This window comes from Dromaius novaehollandiae, chromosome 4 (genome assembly GCF_036370855.1).
Source record: "Dromaius novaehollandiae isolate bDroNov1 chromosome 4, bDroNov1.hap1, whole genome shotgun sequence".
NCBI lineage: Eukaryota > Metazoa > Chordata > Aves > Casuariiformes > Dromaiidae > Dromaius > Dromaius novaehollandiae.
Genome location: NC_088101.1, coordinates 62,432,915 through 62,452,890, shown reverse-complemented (window position 1 = coordinate 62,452,890; position 19,976 = coordinate 62,432,915). Strand labels below are relative to the sequence as shown.

Here is a 19,976-nt window from a genome sequence, read left to right as displayed (position 1 = left end):
GTCACACTCCCTGTGTCCTGTTCCTTGCCTTAAAACAAGTTAACTTAAACTAACTGTAATTTACAATAATAAGCCACCAGGAAAGAGAGACCCCAAACCCCTAGGAGCATAAGGTGGGTTTCTACATTTGATTCCTGCCTTTAAAAATCATTTTAATTAAACAGATTTCTAAACAGGTGTGATGTGGCAGTCAGCTCTACGCTGGCCATGTTCCCTAAGCTAGGTAATGTCTGTGGAAGGATTAGCATGGGTGATAACCCAGTCTGCCTTTGGATCCATCCCCCGCCTTGTACTGCATCGAGCTCAAATCCTCTCTTCTCACCACCAATAATTTCTCACAGCACTGCCCTTACTACTTGTCTTCTCTAATCCCTTCCTTCTTCATAGTCCCACTGTTTTTTTATCATCCTTTGTCTTTTCCACGGGCTGTTTTTCCCGTTGCAGCTGTGTCGGTGACGGCGGTTACCCCTTGGAGACACCAGCCGCTGCCCCTGCGTGGCTGCAGCCCACCAGCTCTTCACGTCCACCAGCGAGGGGGCTCGTGGGACCATTTCACCCAGCACGACCCGGGCTAGTTTAAGCCCTAAGCGACACGTCTGCCTGCTCTGACTGAAGCAGGTAAGGTGCTTTTGTGAGCCTTCTTCAGTAATTCCTGCATGCTGGTGGCATGTTATGAAATCACCAGTAAGCCTAGCAAGCTCAGCCTAACAGCTGCAAAGGTAAGCGCGTGAACACCAACGCGCGCTCAGGAGAACCACGCTTTTCCTACGAGGGTTCATCATTTATTCCACTAACGTAATCGGGCCTGTGGGAGAAGGACGAGAGTGGGTGGGTGACTCTTGCCCAGGAGGATCCTGCACTGGGTTCCACCTGTTTCGGTACTTTAGCCAAGGGATGGGCTGTAATTTGGATGAACCTGGCGCTGCGGCACCCATGCACGCACGCACGCACAGGCCCCCCACAACCAGCCCCTGGGCTGCCCGTGGCCGAGCCGAGGCCCTCGAACCAAGCTGCCCGCAGGTGGCCACCGACTGCATCTTCCTTGTTTTTGGGGTGGAAACGTTTTCTGCTCTGAGAGCTACTCACAGAAGCAAAGAGCGCTCGCAGCTGCCAGCTGGAAGCATGCTTTGAAAATGCTGGTCTTGAACAAACCTTAAGTTTTCTGGAAAATAGGGTCACAGGCTGGGCAGTGCAAGTGATTCATACTGCTAACTGAAAAGGGAAAAACAGTAAGGGAGATGGTTTATTTTGCCCCAAAGCAAACATTTCATTTATGGATTCTCTACCCTTTTTACTGTTAAACTTAGTCACATTTTTAAATGAAATATCATTCTGAAGAGAAAAAAGGAGTTGTAGTGTTTTGGAAATATGGAAGTAACACTTCAAGTTACTTAAATATGTTTTGATTTGTTCACCCAAAATAACCTGTTAAATCTGACATAAATCCACAACTAGATCTTGTTCATCCTAAAGCACATTTTTCAGTGAAGAAGACATTTAACTAAAAACCTTCACCTGTACCTAGCTGTAGCACTCTGCACCATGCACTCAAAACTATGGTAAATTCCTTAACTTATATTCTGTGTCCCAATTTTTTAATAAAAGAATCCCACAGTGTTCTTGTGCAGATTAACTCATTACTGTTTATGAAGTATTTAAATACTAGAGATGGACACCACAAAAAAGCCTAAGAAAAACCAATGATTGAGAACAAAGCAATGCAAGAGCATGGAGCATTTATACCCAGAACAGCAAGGAAAAAAATATATATATAAAATAAATTGCTCATTAAATGACCCCCTTGCCTTTCATACATGGTATAAGGCAAGAGTCCTGCAAAAGAAAGAACAGTACTGACAAGGCAAAAAAAACCCCAAACCCGTAACAAAAACCATAATACATACCAGCAGGCAAAAATTAAATTCCATCATGTGGCATCCTAGTGACTGATGCCTGTGTCACAAGGAGAGGTGGCACATGAGATTTACCACGCAGACTTCTGCTACTTGAAGTAACTAAATAAATCATAGAAACAGGACAACAGCACAGCACAGCATTTGCTGGCAGCTGTGGGGTAGGGGAGGATACAGCACCTGGGGGGGGGGGAGGTGGGGGTTGTCCCAGGCTCTACATGCAAACCTGGTGCCTCTGGTCTCCCATCCAAACTATCTCATCAAATCCCTCTTCCCACCAGCCTTGACTCCCAGGCAGGTTTTCCAGGCAGACGGGCTTGCTCCCACGCTTGCCCCCCACCGCAGTCCCAGTGTCCCTCTTCTCCCTCTTCCCTTCCCTTGGCTCCTCCATCCAGCCTGATCTTCACAGCCCCAACTCCCAGCGTCTGTTTCTCGGCTCCCTTTGCCTGCAGGTAGCCTGAACCCTGCTCCCAAATCCAGACACAGAGAGCCTAGCGCCCTAGTACTGCAACTGCAGTTAAGACCTTGCTCACACTGGAGCACTCTTAGCGTGAACAGTATTTTCTGGCACTTGGATGATAAAAGCTGAAGAAGTCTCCACTAAGCGCATGGTAACTCTGGTTCTCAGAGGTTTATGTCCTGCTTAAATCTAGGTGGCTTTGCGCAAAAGCCACTTCCCTGCTAAATGTCAAGTCACTGCCCTAGGATGCTCCAGAGAAAGAGGTTGCAAAAATGTGAAAAGAGCAAATTCTCTCACTTTGCTTTTCAGAAATGGCCAAGTCATTTCAGCTTAAGTGGCCCTTGGGCCTCTACCCAGACAGATGCAGAGCAACGCGCATGCCTGGGGCAGACACTTCTGCCATGCATGGTTTCAATCTAAGGAGTTAAAGCTTTGCAAAATTATGAGCAAATGAAAATAGCCTCGTACTAGAAAATGCAGGGCAACCTTATTAACCAGAGCTGGTCAGCCTTCTCTCTCTTCCTTCTAAACCTGCTCACATGATGGGAGCTTTTTGATGCAAAAGTGTCGCACACACACACAGCAGCCACAGCCATGGACCTCTGCAGGCAGTGCTGGGTGCGCAGTTATTTCAGGAGTGGACAACAGCAGTTGTATCTAATTATCCAAACTGAAGCTACAGGCACCTTTCACAGTGCATTTCAAACTGCTTTTCTAAAAATTATGATTACACCACATGTGAAGCACAAACCCAGGCCTTGCCACAGCCGGGATAAGCACAGCAACTGGGGGCTCGCAGCCCTTCTCCAGCCTCAGGGTGTCACAGCAGACAGGCCCCCCTAGGTGCAAATTCCCCTCTGCTGGCCCCTGGGCAGCCTCCCCACCCACCTGCGATCATCTGTATCCTTTATAACGGTTGTACCCTTTATAAGGACAAAGATCTCCACAGCACCAGCAGCAATTGCTCAAATCCACAGACTCCCTGGCCCCAGGGAGGTGGGCTGCAGAGGGCAGTTCAGGAGGGGGGAGCTGAGCCAGGGAGCACCGGGGTTCGGGTCAGGTGTCCAGCTGGTTGTCACCTTCCTCCACCCCTTCAAACAAACAGAAACCTCACAGAAGACTTTTAAGCCAGACCGGATCCTGCTGACAGACATCACAACCCAATGGCATGTTTGGCTGTAACGGCAGAGGCTGACACCAGCATTTGGGGACAGTAATCACGTAACTGATATCCACAGCAGCCAGAAACAACACACCTGACTGTACCATCAATAACCTGTCCATGCCATTTTCTGTGGTGCGGCAGGGTCCTGAACCCAGGTTTCCTAAGCCTTAAACTGGTGTTCTTCCTGCAAAACCAGTCATGCCTACACTTTTCTTCATTTTCTTCTTGTTTGGCTTGTTCTACACCCTATTGCGTATATATTTACAAGAGTATGTGTGAATTCAGAAGAAATCTTTTTAATTGTGATTGACATTTGCAAAAGCTTGGAGAATACTGTGATTTTTGGCACTAGCTACTTTCCAGATAAGGATTAACACTAAATTAACAAACTATTGCTCTTTGTTCAAAGCAGGCCACATTTCAAAATGGAGGCAGCTTTCAGATTTCTGCACAAAGACTGTGCTTTGATTTGGAAATAGGGAAGCACAGCAAGGGTTGCAACACCCGCTTCATTAGCTTGTCATCTCATTGGGTGTGCAAGCACAGCTTAAGAAACAGATAAGATTAGATGAGGAGGAAATGTGATAGAAATGGTTCAGGTTTGGAGCTGTAGAAGGAGCAGTAAAACGTGGCTATTCTCAGACTGCTGATGGTATAGTGTATGTTTTCGGGGACAAGAAGCTAGTGCGCCCTTATCAGAGACGGGACAGAAGCTAATTAAGCCCTTTCTGCATTTTGGCATTGTGGCTGGAACCTGGATTTGAACAATGTAGAAACAAAGCGAAATAAAAGCTTGGTTCCATCATCTTACACGTCATTCAGAGCTCCCAGCCTTGGAGGGAGGTTCTTCCCAACCGCTTTGCCTTGGTACCAGCAGCTCCGCACGCCGCTATGCAGCACTTTGAACTGGCTTATATACGCACAGGCCCTCCACGGGCCACGGCTCAGGAACCCTTGCTTTGCACCGGTACAAACATCTGTCTTGCTCCAGGCCTAGGAAGGCTAGCGGTAGGTCCCGGCTCAGTGGTGCACCCGGACAAAATAACAGAACAGCTCGCTGGCCCCAGAAGCGAACACCCACGCCGGAAGGAAAAGGCAGCCAGAAGGACGGGGAAGCGGTGAGTCAGCAGCACACGCTGCCGGCAAGCGGCTGCGGCGCACGGCGTGGATGGAGCCCACCAAACAGTCTCGGTCCTGCGGTTTCAAATCTTGAACTCAGAACAAAACTTGCACAACGTTGACAACGCAGCTTAACCAACCGCCTTTGCACTGACCAGAGCTCTGGTGAGGGTTGGTCCAACCCATTTGTGAGTAGTCCTCAGACATGACTACACATGTGGGGGCAGATAGCTGTGTATCTATGTGGGGGCAGATAGCTGTGTATCTGCCCTGTAGTAGCATGACTACAGCCCCCAAACTGACAGCAGGATCCTTTCTGATTAGCTTGGAGCATGACAAAAAAGAACATACAGTTGCCTGCATATTAAAAACATGAAGGTGGGTCCAAAGGTACTACAGATTTACACCCCAGCTTACAGCATGCTAACTCCTCAGTGCAGACAAGCCTTGGGTACCCACAATATTCATGGTTAGCTATGGTCTGTAACTGAAGATTTTCTTTGCTGCCAGTTTGATGTTTTACTGCAAGTCTAATCTTCTATTGTTTCACAAAAACTTTATGGATATATGGCATTTTTCATAAAAATAAGTTTATTACACTGCCCTTACGTAGGTGGATTCTACAGTTGGCAGTTTTGCTTTCATTTTCTCTGGAGCCCCCATATTTTCACACAACTTCTTTAATTAAAAAAAACTTGTGTCTTTTGGAAAATGTAAAGAGGGAGAGATGCTTCCTGCTAGAGGCAGGTGCATTCCCAGTATCTCTTGTATATATGTGCTATGCTCTTTAACAGCCTATCTCCTACAGCCCTTCTTAAGAGTGGATTCCTAGTGTTTTACAAGGAGAGACAAAAATACATATTCCCTATATACTGGTGGGGAAACTAAGGTACAGTGAGGCAAACTGACTCACTCAAGGTCACGCTCCCTAAACCAGGGCCAAAGCTGGTAGCTGAGCATCGATAGCTGAGGGCCAGTGCTTTGGGAATTAAAGGTGCAATACTCCGAGACAGATTTGTGCTGACACGAGCTGTGCACACACAGGGAAGCCTCCATCTGTTCGGAAGAAGCAAGGTAGTCATCAAACAACCGCAAAGTTAAAATACCAAAGCCTCGTTCTCTTCCCATCCACAGGTTACCAGGACACTTCTACCTGCTTCAGTGAAGTCAGTGATCACTGATGGCAGCATAAATGAAAGGGCACCGTTTGTGCAAGGAGGTAAAGGTAATTTGCTCCTTCACTTTTTCTGGCTCTGTGATCCACACATGGAAACGCGGGTCTGTGCCTCAGATTTCAGCATCCTCCAAGAAGCTGCGAGCTGATGCCAGCCAAGGAGGGAGGCTCAGCCCTCTGCCACGCTGCTCTACCTGGGCAGGGCAGCGTGGACATGGCCCCTTGGACCGCCACAAACAGCCGTCCCACAACAGCTCCACAGGTTGCTTTTGACCTTTGCTGCCCAGGGGCAAAAAGGATGGCAAACAACAACTGAAATCCTTGCCATGTTTTAATCATGCTTCTCTTCCTGTTAGTACACTACCACCAACTCACCTTCAGACACACAAAGCGACAGTTAAAACTCCAGATAATGCGTTAGGTGTAGCAGAAGCAGCCCTGAAGCTGCTCTGGCAGCAAAACAGCTACTTTCCCTGTGCTTTTATCATTCTGATGAGAAAGCTATCAGCCAAGGCCACCAGCACCTCCAGTTTAGTAATACTTAACTGCTCTTACTTAGGGCTTCTGGCAATTCCTTCCACATCCCTTAGAGCTGCAGGTTTTGTAAAGTGTCCTATATATCAACCACACAGTGAGCTGATAAACTTTCCCGAGGCAGGTGGCCCGGCAGCAAGCATGACTAGCTCCTTACTGATACGGATCTCTTTTACAGGAATTTCTAAGGAATTTTCTTACTCAGGCTTATAGGGTTAGCAGACAGTAAAAAACAGTACTGTTTGTCAGTCTGTTTTGTGGCTTACCAAGAATGCCAGTCTGGAGAGGAATACCTGCAGAAAAGACTTTTTTCAAGAGGAATAAAAACTGAGCATGGGTAGATATGGTCTTTAATTTTCACAGAACCTCAAATTACAGTCTGCAAAAACCAGTGGGAAAACACAGGTCAGAGGAAAGGACCAAGGGGTATACGAGGAAGGGCTCCACGGGCTGCAATCCAACACACTGCAACGCAGGGAGGAGCAGAGCAGTCATGGACTCACACTCCAAGAGCCACTGCCCATCGCCGGCCAGGTTCCCGTGACCACACACAACACGAGGCAGAGCACCCGCGCGGCGTAGCAGACGCTCCTTGCCACCCCTGCGGTGTTTGGGAAGATTTATTCTGCACACGTACAGTCTGACCCGTGATTCATGCAGGTAAGTCGATACTTGGTACTTCGGGATGTGGAAGAAGCATGTAGAAGCCTTTTTGTTTATTATTGCTCAATACAATTAGCTTTTATGAAATTTACTTTTTTTTTCTTCCTGCAGGACAAAGGTAACCTGTCCAGCTCACTGTGAGCCCAGTGTGATCCACCATTCACTAAAACTCACTAGTGTCACCTACTTGCTAAGCGTGCCTGTCTGTAAGGAAAGCACAGCGCTCTCACTCAGGGGCACAGCACAAAGCAGCTCACTGGCTTGCATCAATCTCCCTTTTAATTTGTGTTTAACAGTTCAGCCTTGAGGCTGAATTTAGACTCTCCACTGAGTCTGGCTGCTGGAGTGTCCTCAGAAGAGCAACGAGGGCAAGCTAGCCGCTCTGCCCCGAGGGAGCCCTTCAAACCTGACTGCGCCCCAGGCAAAGCCTGCTCCTGGCGCCTCGGGGGTTGCGTAGCACCACAACATGTGTCTGTCTGCAGCTGCCTCGGGCTGGATGCGCAGAATAAGCAGACAGGCTTGTCAGCAGCATCTGCTCTCCCTGTTTACTGCATGAACACTGAGTAAGACACAACCAACACACAGCAACAACTATAGGTGTGTTCAGATCACCCTGGTCCAACCTGAGGCACCTTCAGCTTCCCTTCAATCTGCCAAATGCACATTTAGCAAGTCTGATAAGGTGGGTCTTTTCCTGCCCCACTTCACAAGGCCAAGAAGCAAAGGCCAGAGGCACAGTTGTACCGCAATCCCAACAGCTTGAACACACTCACCCATGAAATATTTCCCTGCTTGCAGCATTACACAGTCCCATGTTCCTGTGAGCTTCATGCACCTTATAAGTGCTAACTCTAATGGGGATACTAATGACAGTGAAACTCTCCTTGTGAGGAGAAGCGGGTGCCTGTGCACAAAAGCATGAACTCTGCTGAAACTGCAGCATCCACAGCCAGCAGAGATTTTGCTGCCAGAAGTGTGCACATGATGTGGACATGGCCTAAAGTCATGTTAATGACGTGAGTTTTTCATTAAGGTGAGCTTAACATACTCTTCTGTTGTAAAAACATCTTAAGGACATGGCCCTGCCTCCATATTTATGTTTGCCTCTACTCTGCCCCCAGGCCTTTGGTGCCGTTTTCCCAGGTCTGGCCCCCGTTTTCCCAGGTCTGGCCCTTTGCCCATCCCAAGCCTTGTGAGTCCCCACAGTCGAACCCCACATGCTGTCTGCCAGTTCCTCCTCACCCCTGTGCCTCCGTTCCTCATCTTGTCTCCAGAGCACACACTCCCACTTTTAAAGACCTCAGTCAGCCACGGTCTCTCCATATCTCCATTCCTACAGGCTCCAAAACCTCCTTGTTGCTTCAACAGAAACCCTTTTAAGCCCTAATGAGGGCTTCTCCTTCTCAGATATTCCCTAACTGGGATCAGGTTGTACTCTGTGGGTCAGCCTTTTCCTCGTTCACTCTCTCCTGCCACTTTCAACTTCTCCTCCTCCTTCTCCTCCTCCTCCTTTCATGATCCTTACTTATTATTCTCTCTTTTCCTTGCACTGCAGTCACCTGCCATCGACCGAGTTCCTCCACCTTCCTCCTTTGGTTTTGATTCTCCATTTTCTTCCCACAGGCTTCCTTCTGGCTATTGCTGACTTATGCCGATGACCCATATCACCCTCTCATCATGTTTTGTCCATCTCATCTATTCCCTTCTCCCTTGCCTTGCTGCCCTGGTTCTTCCCTTTTACTCATAAAAAGACTATTTATTTGACATGCATTGCTCAGGCTCCAAGCTCTCTGCTGCTGAATTTTTCCTGCTCTAGCCTTCAAGTGGTCTTATTCAGCATCATCCATTAGCCTCCCCCATTATGTGCTGCCATTCAGCCTTTCTGTGATTTCCACTCCATCAGCCCTGATGACTTCTGTTTTGCTTTTAACCCTCTTCTTTCTACCAAAGTTAATTGCACATTCTCTTGATGCTTCAATTTCCTTCATTTTGCCTTCCAATCCATTCCCAGCTGACACCCCTCACCCACTTTTTCTGGTATATTCTGAAAGCCTGGCTATCGTTTCCAGCTCAATGTGGATAAAACAGAGTCTTTACTACTCTCACCTCAAGGGGTTCCTGAAATCTCCTTTCTCTCCCACTGTCAGTGACTGTCGCTCTGTTGATGGACCTGGGCATCATTTTTGTTTAGACAGGCTTGCTTTCCAGGTACAGCTAAGATGTGAGATGTTTTCTGCAAACACATCCACAGATATCACCTATGCTATCTATCCTCATAGCTAAAACTCTTCTCCGGGGTCTCACTCTCATATTATCTTGATAACAGCTATATCCTTTCCTCTGGCTTTCATAACTGCAATCTTTATTCAGCTTCATCTTCCAAATGCTATTACAAAGGTCATTTTCATAGCCTATTGCTTTGGGCATTCCACTCATTTTTATGCTTCTGCTTACCAGCTCTCCACTCTCTAACAAATAAAATATTAGGTGTCCTTACACACACAGCTTGTGCAGGCACACAGAACCGAATGACGAATGCTCTTGCAGCTCTTGAATGCCCACACTGTACTTCACAGCAAGTACCTTCTCTGTTTTCTCTCGTACTTTCTCCCTGGAAGGACCTCCCTGTTCACAACCACAAAGAAATTTCACTAATCTCTTAAATGCCTTCTTAAAACTCTCCTTGCCCCCATGCTGCTGAAATAGTGCAGCAGGTCTGGCTGCCCAAGTGCTGTGGCTGCTTTGTACCCAGCTGACCAGTCTCTCACCATTTCCGTGCGCTCCACCCTTGCATCTTACCCACCTGTTGTTTCTTGCCTTGTATTTCGTACGTGAACCCAGTGCGGCAGTGACAGTCCTTCCGCTCTCTGCTTGCGAGCAGACGCACACACACAGCAGCAACACCCTGACCAGGAATCCTAGCGCTATGACAGTGCAATAATTAATGTAGACTTCAGTTTTACCAAGAAGTCAGCTTGCCGAAGCTGAACCTATGCTCTGACTTGTGGTTGATTCTAGTAAGCTTCTGTAATAAGAGACAAAAATACAGAGGCAGGATTTCATTTTATTTTAAGACAGAAGTCAGGCATGCGTGTTAGTTACTCAGAGGCCAAAAAATGAATATAGACCCTGAGAGATATCATTTGGGATAGTGCTTCTATAGAATAAATTTCCTTATGGGACTGGATGGCCCTTACTGGCCAATACGATAGAGAGCATTTCATTTTTCAATGGTTGGTTAAGCCTTGCCCACTTCGGTAACAGTTACTGGTGTCTCATGACTCTTTTGTATCACATTGTAGGTGATTCTCATGCATTTGAAGTTTCTTTCTATCTCTTGCCAAATAAGCCCATCTGTGCTGATTTTGCCTCTACTTTATGACCTAGCTAGGTAAAAGATAAAGTCCAGGCTGTATATATATATTTTGTAAAATACAATTAAAAAAATATAACTTTCTTCTTTTCAAATGAAAGCTTGCTTGTGATCATGGCAAATCAAAGTCTGGAAAGGACAAGAAAATGCCCTCAAATATCAGGTAGTCAGCTTTGCAGTTATTAAGAAGTTGCTCTGCTCTGTTGAGTTCACTGTGTCACCAAAACCCTAACAGCCGTAACTATACAAAGCCTACATTGTCTCAACAAGGCTACAGAGAAGATGCGCCCAATCTTGGCAAGAGCTAGGTGTACCCAGAAGCATTTTATTGAAAAAAAAACAACAAAGAAATATTATTTTAGGCCTCTTACTGGAAAAGATAAATGTTACAGTCCTTCCTCCTACTGAAACAGCATTCAGTAATACCCTGTTCACAGGATAAATTTCAGAAATTCAAAACTTTCACCTCAAATCCCGATATGAAATAAATTTCAAAGCAACTTTACTACAAATAAGGAAGAGATGCTCAGATTTGTGAGTTTAGATCACTGGTAATTTGGAGATCTAAACTTCCTGACTAAGGAGGTAGCTGCATACACTAACACATACCCATGGAGATAGTCCTTTCACAGTTAGCCTATCAGATTTACTTTCTTGCTATGAAGCAAACCTGATCTTTACCTTCACTGGAGTCATTGATTTCTGCTATTCTCAACAGAAACAGGATCTGGCACCTTAGAGACCTATCACTGTTTGTTTACAGAGCACACATCTTTCCCCTATTAAATTTCTTAATAAATCAGAGCAATCTTGATTTGAGAAATCATACACAGATGATCAGGGCCAGCACTCTGAACGAAAAAAGTCAGGACTGAATTCTTCACCTGTGACTGTCCTCTGCAGGAGTTTGTCATTCTAACAGTGCCATGTGCTCCGACGGAAAACTAACCCCGGCACGCATACCCTGGTTCTGAATAATCCTCAGATCTTCCTCTCCAGGTGCTCTTTAAAGAAATAGCATATTAATAAATTTTGAATATGTCATTACCCAACCCAGCAAATATGACTTCAGTGTACACTTAACACCACAAAAATCAACTTCACCTGCTGTGAGCCAACAATAAGATCTATGATGGCAGGCATAAGAATTGCCATCTATGTTTCTGTACTAAATACTTTCATCAGCTACCAACAAAGTCTACTTCCGAGCTCATTTCCAGTTTTTTTCCCTAAACTGTCTTAATTTTGATGGAGAAAAATAGCAGACAGTGAAAAAATTCTAATAAGCAAAAGCAAATCCCTCTGCCTTCTATCAGATGCTCTCACAGCTTTTGCAGAAGGGTTTCTGACACTCTGTAGGCTGTGCCACGTGCAGAAAGCCAAGCTTGGACACCAGGACACCGCAGTGTGGGCAGACACAAAAGCAGGCCCCGGTGCTGGGAGAGCTCTGCACCAGCGGGCCCTGCACTGATGCCCGCCTGGCCACAGCCCAGCAGGTTCAGGCCACACGGGTCCAAGGCTTCAGACCTAATTGCCATTGAAACAATACCCTCTGCAGGCTTCGCCATCTCTGCTGCTTATATTAAATACTTTTATTCCAAGGTTTTCAACGTTTTTTAATCTGGTTTATTGAACGCGGCACATTCCTTTACTTTCTAAAACTTCAAACAAAGATTTCTCATCCCAGGGTGCTGCAGGAACACACAGAAATGATTAGGAACTCTATTTACATGCCAACCAATTCTAAATATTTCCTTAACGATACCTAACTTGCAGAGCTTGTGCGTTTTGCTCTGTGTTTCAGAAAGTGAGAGTATCTGAAAGCACAAGGAAAAGCCCAGTTCTCACCTCACTCTGACTTAAGTCAGAGCACGTGCCTTAAAGTCAGTGAAGACGCACTGGTTTAAAATAGGTCAGGAGGAAAATCTGTCCCAGGGAGACAATACATAAGGAGAGTGGGGGAGAGAAAGACAGAGCAAGAACGAATGTATGAAAAAAGCATTTGTCTCTTCATTTATCTTCCAGACAGTAGTTTGTCAGCCTTTTAGTAATTTTGGTATGAGCCTGCTGGACACCAGCTCGCAGTGTATTTCTGGCGTTATCTTAGTTTCCTTTCAGAGAGTGCATGCTGTCTTCCAGTTTTTCAACTTTATACCAGGCTCTGCTTAATACCACGGGTGACCTCTCGCCCCCACACTCTGGCACCTGCAGCGCACGGAAACGTGGAGCACAGCCTCTGGCAATCCCTCTGGCAGCCGGCCTGAGCACAGCAACTTGCTGCGTCCCGGTTGCGAAAGACGTGTATTTCCCCCTTTCGCATCATGTGAACTCGGCTCAGCTGGTAAGGAATAATTGCAGGGTTGTCCAAATTATCATTTGCAAAGTCTAGAAGGCTCATAAAGGCATCAATATTCAATTTGCACTAGCCTCAGGCCCTTAATTTCAGCCAGTCTTATCCTCTCGCGCTCTGTGAGGTCAGCTCAGCTGAGCTGGTAAAATTTAGGTGGGATTGTGAGATCTGTTACATCCCAACCCATCTTTAACTCTTATAACACTTTGGCTTTAGCCCAAAGTTTTACTTTAAATTCCTAAGGAGAAATGAGCTGTGTAATTTTCCCTCTCAAAAAAACAGCTATTCCTTTTAACACGAAGAGGAACCCCCAGTATTTCTCATCTAATCACGCATACCTCAGACTGAAGGAGAAGCTTGACCAAGCTGCTGCGCTCAGTATGTGAAAATATGTGATCAATACACATATTTTAAACGGTCATCAAAAACTTTTCCAAGACAAGGTCCCATTCTCATGCTGATCGTCTGTTACAGACTCCTGGAGAGCAGCCCAGCTGGGAACCCCTCTATCGTCTCAGAGCTGTGTCACAACGCCGCACTCTGCACAAACTCCAGTATTTTAAATGGGGAAGACAAACAAACGCTATTCCAACAAAATTTACTCCAAAGCCGTTAGGCACATCATGCTGTAATTTTCGTTTGACAAGGAGATACATAGTCCTTTTAAATTAAATTTTCGAACCTATACATCATTTCTCACTCTTATTTAATATTTGCTTCTGCCTCTTATCTGTCATCTTCTCGCAGAGTTATGATTACAAGGCGTTAGAAATCTACCACTTGGAAAGAACCACCAAAACTTCATTCAGAATCTCTGCGGTCCACTTGGTCAGACCCTTCCCCCCCAAAATGTTCTAAAACGCATTTTCGGAGCCAACTTCTATCCTGTCACGTTGTCAACCCAATCACAGGAGAGCAAACCCTCAAATAAGGGCCCAGGAACAGCCGAGCAACCCGAGGAAAGCCGGTACCTACCTGGAGCGGCGGCGCGCCCGGAGCCAGCCCCGGCGCCCAGCACCGCGCACAGGCAGAGACGAGGTTGGCGGGCCGCCGCCGAGCGCGCTTGCTCCGCGCCGCGCTGCTGAGCCGGGGCCGTTGAGCAACTCCGCGCGGGGCTGCGGCAGCGGCTCGCCGCTTTTTTTTTTTTTTTCTTTAGAGTTTTTCTAAAGTGTGGAGAGGCAAACTTGCAATTAGTACCGGCTAAGCCGAAGCCCCTGGCTCTGCCTGCGCTGCCGGCGCATTCCTGCGCGCGGGGCGGTGCGGGGCGGCGCGGCGCGGCGCGGAGCGGGCCGAGGCGCGGGCCGGGCACTGCGCGCAGCCCCGCGGACGGGCGGGCGGCGGCGGCCGGAGCTCAGCGGCGCTGGCCGGGCCGGGGGGAAGCGCGGGCGCTCATCGCGGCGCTGGGGCTTTCCCGCCTCGCTCGCTGCCTCCCTCGCTCCGCGCTCACAGTAGCAAGGTTGTCTCCCGGCTACTCCCTGCCTTAAACTCACCAAACCAGATTTTTACTCCTGACACCTTCCCGTAAATCTGAACTGAAATTTTACCCTGCTCGCTGAGCCCTTGCTGGCCGAGGGCCAGTACAGCATTCCTGTTGTTTTAGGAGGGCAGATAAAAAAAAAAAAAAAAGCGAAAAGAAAGAGAGAGAAGCCTGTGCGATGCAAAGGCTGGAAGGAGGCAAACTTTTAAACCGGCTTTACTACAAGTGCTGGGGGAGGGAGCGACTCCCTTTTATCTTTAAAGGGCTAAAAAAGTGGTTTTCCGTGTCGGTCAAGAAAAAAATATGCTCCTCGCTCATCTGCATGCTTCAGGTGGATGGAGATTTGAAAAGAGACGAGAGCGATCGCACTCACCTGAGGGACAGCATCGCGGGGGCGAGCATAGCAAGCAGCGGCGCCTGCGAGCTTGTCTGATCCGGTCACCCCAAAGCAGCAGTAGTGTTTGCTAAAGAAGTACCACATTTTATCCTTTTCTGACCTAAAGTTACATCTGGTGTCTAGAAAAGGAAGAAAAGAGAAACTACTTTATAAAAGAAAAACGGCCAAGCCTTCTTTTAACCTCCATGTGATCTCCCTGGCCGTTGTCTGTAATGCTTAAAGACACACCGAGGCAAGCCCGCAGCTTCCTCGCCCCCTTCTGCCGTACCCGCCTGTGCCCGGCCGCGGCTTGGAGGTATCGAAACAAAGCCCGAGACCTGTTTATAGTAAATGAAACCAACCAACAGAAATCTAATTCAGCCTGGTGACTACACAAACTGGAACAGGAAGCACACACCACCAGGATTTTTTTTGAAGTAGTCATTCCTGCTTGCATTGTCATGCAACAACAACAAAAGGTTTCGGGCTTCTCCCTTCACTGGCTTTTGGTCAAATGCAGGTCATTTTTTTGTTGGAAAGCTTAATGCAGGCAATGTTTAATCATATATATGCAAATACTTAACAGAATAACATTTTAGTTCCGTAGTCATCTAAAGATCTTTCTCATCAGTTTGTTTGCTTGTGGAGGATGTTTCTGCAGCTGCTTTTTTTTTCTGAAATCAACTTCTGTAATTTATGACTGGACATAATATCTTAGTCTACCATATTTGGACACAGCAAACACCCACAAACAGTAGATTAGCAATCCTGAAAGTTAAATCTTTAAAGAATAGCTAATATTGCAGGTTAAAGCTATTGATGTAAATGAATTCTTCAGTGATTTTTAAAAGAAATGTTCAGAGTTGAGTGTAAACTGCATTATTACTGTTACATAATCTGCATTTTTGAAGGCAGTTTGTCCCTCTAAATATGCATTTATCTAATTGCATTCAATTTTCTGGTAGAGAAGAACCATATATTTCTTACCTAAGCAAATCTCACAACTCCTGAAGAACATTTGCCTTCAGGGAGAAACTGAAGAATCAAACTCCTACTGCTATAACAAAATCAAACAGCCAGATATGGCACTGTTCAACTTAGCAGTGTATTCTCGCCAAACTGTCAAAAGTTGATAAAGGGATATAATTGCAGTTTTAGCAAATGTGTAAAGCATAAGTCTTTCAGAACTTAGCAGTATTAATGAGCAAACAACCAGGGTGGGAAATTGTCATCAAATATTTGAATTGAAATGTGAATTCAACAGTAGCTGCAAGCATTTTATGCATTTAAATTCTTTAAGAAAAATAGTCTGGCAAAGCAAATATTGAGGGTCTTCGTGGTATAAGAATCTCTTAAGTGTGCTAGCATTGGCTTCCTTAAAACATGCCCCATTTGTCCTGAAGCAAGAGTTTTAGGTAGTGTCTTCATCTGAAAAGTTTGCCAATCTGCTCCTCAGGAAAATTGTCTCATGTAGAGACAGGTTATGCTCCATTTGCCTCACTTAGAGGAGCAAAATTGGCACTATTGGCAGAAGTACTTCTTTGCCAGCATGTATAGATGCTTCATCTAAATGACAGCTTTTGTCTATGCTACAATAAAGAGTATAGAAAATGGAACAGAAATACGAATATACTGTCCTGTGTATCCAGGAAGCGGCTGTACTGCCAAGAGCTGTGCTTGCAGCAGCGCAGCGAAGGCAGCCCTTGCAAGGCGTGCCACTGGAAGCGTAGCTCTGCCTCTTTTACTGAGTCTTCATTAGTGTGTATTGCTTGTGGATCTCACCTCTGCTTGACATACCTATGCCTGAAGAAGGCTAGGGGAGGCCCAGCCAAAATGCTGAATAACAAAAAAACCCCAACTCCTTCCTCCTATTGTAACAGCTGTATCAGTTACTATTTATATTGTAGCTCTCCTGTGACTTGGTACAGATGTGATCAGGCTGTTCAGAATTCGATATCATCTCTGGAAGCTAATTCATGTCTTTCTTCTCAGCAGAGGGTTCAGACAGGTTTGCTTTGAAGATACCAAAGATAGGAAAGAGTTTGACATCTACCTTGGTGCAGTTCAGCTCCAGGTGAGGAATGCTGCAGAACGTGAGGAGTCCAGTTCAAGCCAACGCCAGGCAATAGGTCCTCCACAAGTAAAACATCTAACCTAGCGCACTATGCTTCTGTGTGACAGACACTTCTCATTGACACGCGGGGGACTGCAATGGTCCACGTCTGTCTGCACACCTCTGCGGGGACAGCGATGACAACGACTGATCTGCACGCAGCTTTTTATGGATTTCCAGAATTTGGTGAGAGAAAATGACAGAAACTATGCTGATAGTTTCTAAGCTACGCAGTTATCAGCAGAACAGTGGTGCCGAACCCCCACAAAGTTGCAACGTTTGTGGCAATAAATGCAGTATTTCATCATGCACTCTGATTCACAGATCCCAGTTCAAATAACAGTTAAAAATTGCCAGGTTGTTCCTGAAGTTCACTTTTTTCCCTTCCTTAGCGTACTACATCCATTCAGATGATGGTAGCAATGCAGGAAAGTCTCTTTCTGACCATCAAATACCGGATCTAACCCAGCTGAGATGGGATGAAAGCATCCTTCAAAATTTATGATCAGTTATAAGGATTGCTACCATGGGGGTTTTAGGTCATCTAAAATTAAACATTAGATCTAATTGATCAAAACAATCTAATGCCAGTCTGAGTCATTTTTGACATCAGAGTAATTTTTTCTCCCTATAAGTCCCAACTGTTCAGCTGACAAAGTGTCAGTGTAAGTGGTTGTGAGGAGCTCTTCAATAAAAACGAAAGGGTGATCCAGCCATAATCTGCTGCAGTGGCCTTCAGTCTGTGAGTGAAAATGAAAAAGCAGTCACAACCCTGTAGTGCTGAGTAGAGATTTCCTGTTCCTCTGCCAAGCCATGGTAGGGTTTCTAACGAAAAGAAAAGAATTTAATGAGTCCATAACAAAGCAAATTAAGCTAAGTGTAGCATGATTACACTGTGAGCACTAATCTTTAAAAGCAAAAGTATTTGACTAAGGGAGGTATCCTCCAAAACAGATCTTGAAATTGCAGTTGAAAATTTCTGGCTATGAACATTCAGTATTCTTTTTTTGGTTTGGGGTATCTTTTTTCTCCCATGATTTTAGTGTTTCCTGGCAAATATAGCTTACTGTGGTGGTGTCAATTATGTAATAATTTTTGTCCATTTATTACTACTGCCACAAGCTGACTTTACTGCAGTAAAAACATATGTCACAAGTTTGGTAACTGCATTTCATTCAGGAGATTCCCCCCCCCCCCTTTTTTTTTACTATGTGCAAAAATATTAAAATTACAAGTAACTAAGCAGGAGTAAAATGTTTTTAATATCAGAAAACTGATTGGGGAAGTAAGGAATACTTGTTACTTCTACTAAAAAAAAGGCAAAAAAAATTAACTCAATTTTTGTTTAAGCTTTCTAACACAGAATGTTTCCCAGTATGTGATTACAGGTTAAATTGATTTACAGGGCCACAAAGATGATTAAGGAGCATCTCTCATATGAGGAGAGGCTGAGAGAGCTGGGACTGTTCAGCCTGGAGAAGAGAAGAGTGAGGGGGGATCGTATCAAGGTTTATAAATACCTGATGGGAGGGTATCGAGAGGACGGGGACAGAGTCTTCTCAGTGGTGGCCAGTGTCAGGACAAGAGGCAACAGGCACAAACTGAAACAGAGGAATTTCATGTGAACATAAGGAAACACTTTTTCACTGTGAGGGTGGTCGAACACAGGAAGAGGTTGCCCAGAGAGCTGGTGGGGTCTCCATCCTTGGAGATACTCAAAACCTGACTGGAGACAGTCCTAGACATCCTGCTCTAGGTGGCCCTGCTTGAGCAGGGGGTTGGACCAGGCAATCTCCAGAGGTGCCTGCCAACCCCAGCTGTTCTCTGATTCCGTAAACTACTTGAACCGAATTCAGTTAGCTCAGTCTGCAGTTAACTCAATATTTAAGTCTTACTGGGTATGATTTTTTCCCAGTTCAAGTTGAAGCTGAAGCTTGGAGGGTGAATGTTTCTGAAATATTTTGTGAATTACTGTCATTTTGTAAGTAAAAAAATCTGAGTACATTTAGTCTGCGACACAGTGATTTTTCCCGTGGAGATGCCTTGACTGGAAGCCCGTAGGCACTTAATCTCCTTTCCAGGGGAAGTCTTTATGTGGACAACGCCAACTGCACATTGACAAAGCAGTTGCATAGGACATCAAATTATTTTTCTCCTTTAACAGGAGGTTCTTTACCTTAATAATACTGGAAGAACAGTAAAAAGAGGTACGTAAGTGACTGAGGGCCCAGACCCCACCACCCACCCATGCAGCCTAGGGCTGGGGAGCAGCAGGGCTGCAGGGGGCACCTGGGGGTTATCTCTGTCTGAGTCATGTACACCATCCCACACTCTTGCAGGGAGCGAATTTAGGATCTCACTTCTAGGGAAGAGGGAATGAGAAGGACAGGGTTAGGTAATAAGGCTCATGGAGGGGGAAGAGCACGCTGTGAAACTCTCCCAGATCCTCTGTCTCCCGCCAGGAGTCCTGGATCTCCTGCCGCATCCACCCTCCTGGAGACTTGCTGAAGACAGCACCTCCTTGGGGCAGAAAAATCAACACAGCTGAAAAGCCCTGAGCTGCCTCTACCCACAGGTTTTAAATGCCTTTTACCTACAAAGCTTCCAGTATTGTAAGTGCTCAGCTTCTCTTCAGCATGTGTTTACAGATATTTTGCTACTGGTACCAGTACAGAATTATTAAACTCACTGCTGTTACTGGGAAGGTGCACAGACATCTTGCCTTTCACTAACAAAAGCAGCTTCGTTCAAGATCAGTTTCTATCATGACCAAAAGAGTGTGATACAAGAGAATGAACTTCTGTTCAAAGATCAAATCCAGAAGCATAACTTCATTAAAGACATCACAGACCTGTGCAGAAGAATTTGCATAGAAATACTTAAGGGTAGGAAAAAAAAATCTTTTCTGTTTTCCTCATGTAGTCATGAAAACACCTCATCAAACTGAATGTAGACGTTTCATGGAATAGCTCAAATTATTCCTGATCATCTGAATTATAAGGTTTCTAATTTGAATTATTAAGAAATTGTAACAGCTGACGTGATCTCCCCCATCCTCTTGTCCTCTCATGTTTTCTCACCTGTGCTGCTTTTTCTTTTTTCTTTTTTTTTTTTTTTGCTGATTGCAACCTCTGTCTCTGTGGCTTCCCTCACTCTCCATCATCTCCTTCCAGTCTGCACGTCTTGCTTTCCTGCTCAGTGCTTTAACCACCATGCTCCTCTCAACAACCTTGCTTTACATGCTTCTCAGAGTCAGGCT

General features: G+C 45.7%; 1 protein-coding gene across 3 annotated transcripts in view; it reads right to left on the bottom strand.

Moving 5' to 3' along the window:
• The window catches only part of RBM47 (RNA binding motif protein 47), an 87,348-nt gene extending 72,343 nt beyond the window's left edge, over positions 1–15,005 (bottom strand). The window contains exons 1-2 of one of the 3 annotated variants that reach the window (XM_064511243.1): positions 14,854–15,005; positions 14,602–14,744 (exon numbers count right to left, since the gene is read on the bottom strand). In XM_064511243.1, the coding sequence (XP_064367313.1) occupies positions 14,602–14,630 (29 nt within the window). In that variant the 5' untranslated portion in view covers positions 14,631–14,744; positions 14,854–15,005. Of the gene's footprint in view, positions 1–13,726; positions 14,198–14,601 lie in introns of those variants that run through there. The other 2 variants (XM_064511242.1, XM_026093745.2) reach the window with 2 other exon arrangements.
• Positions 15,006–19,976: the final 4,971 nt, after the last annotated feature.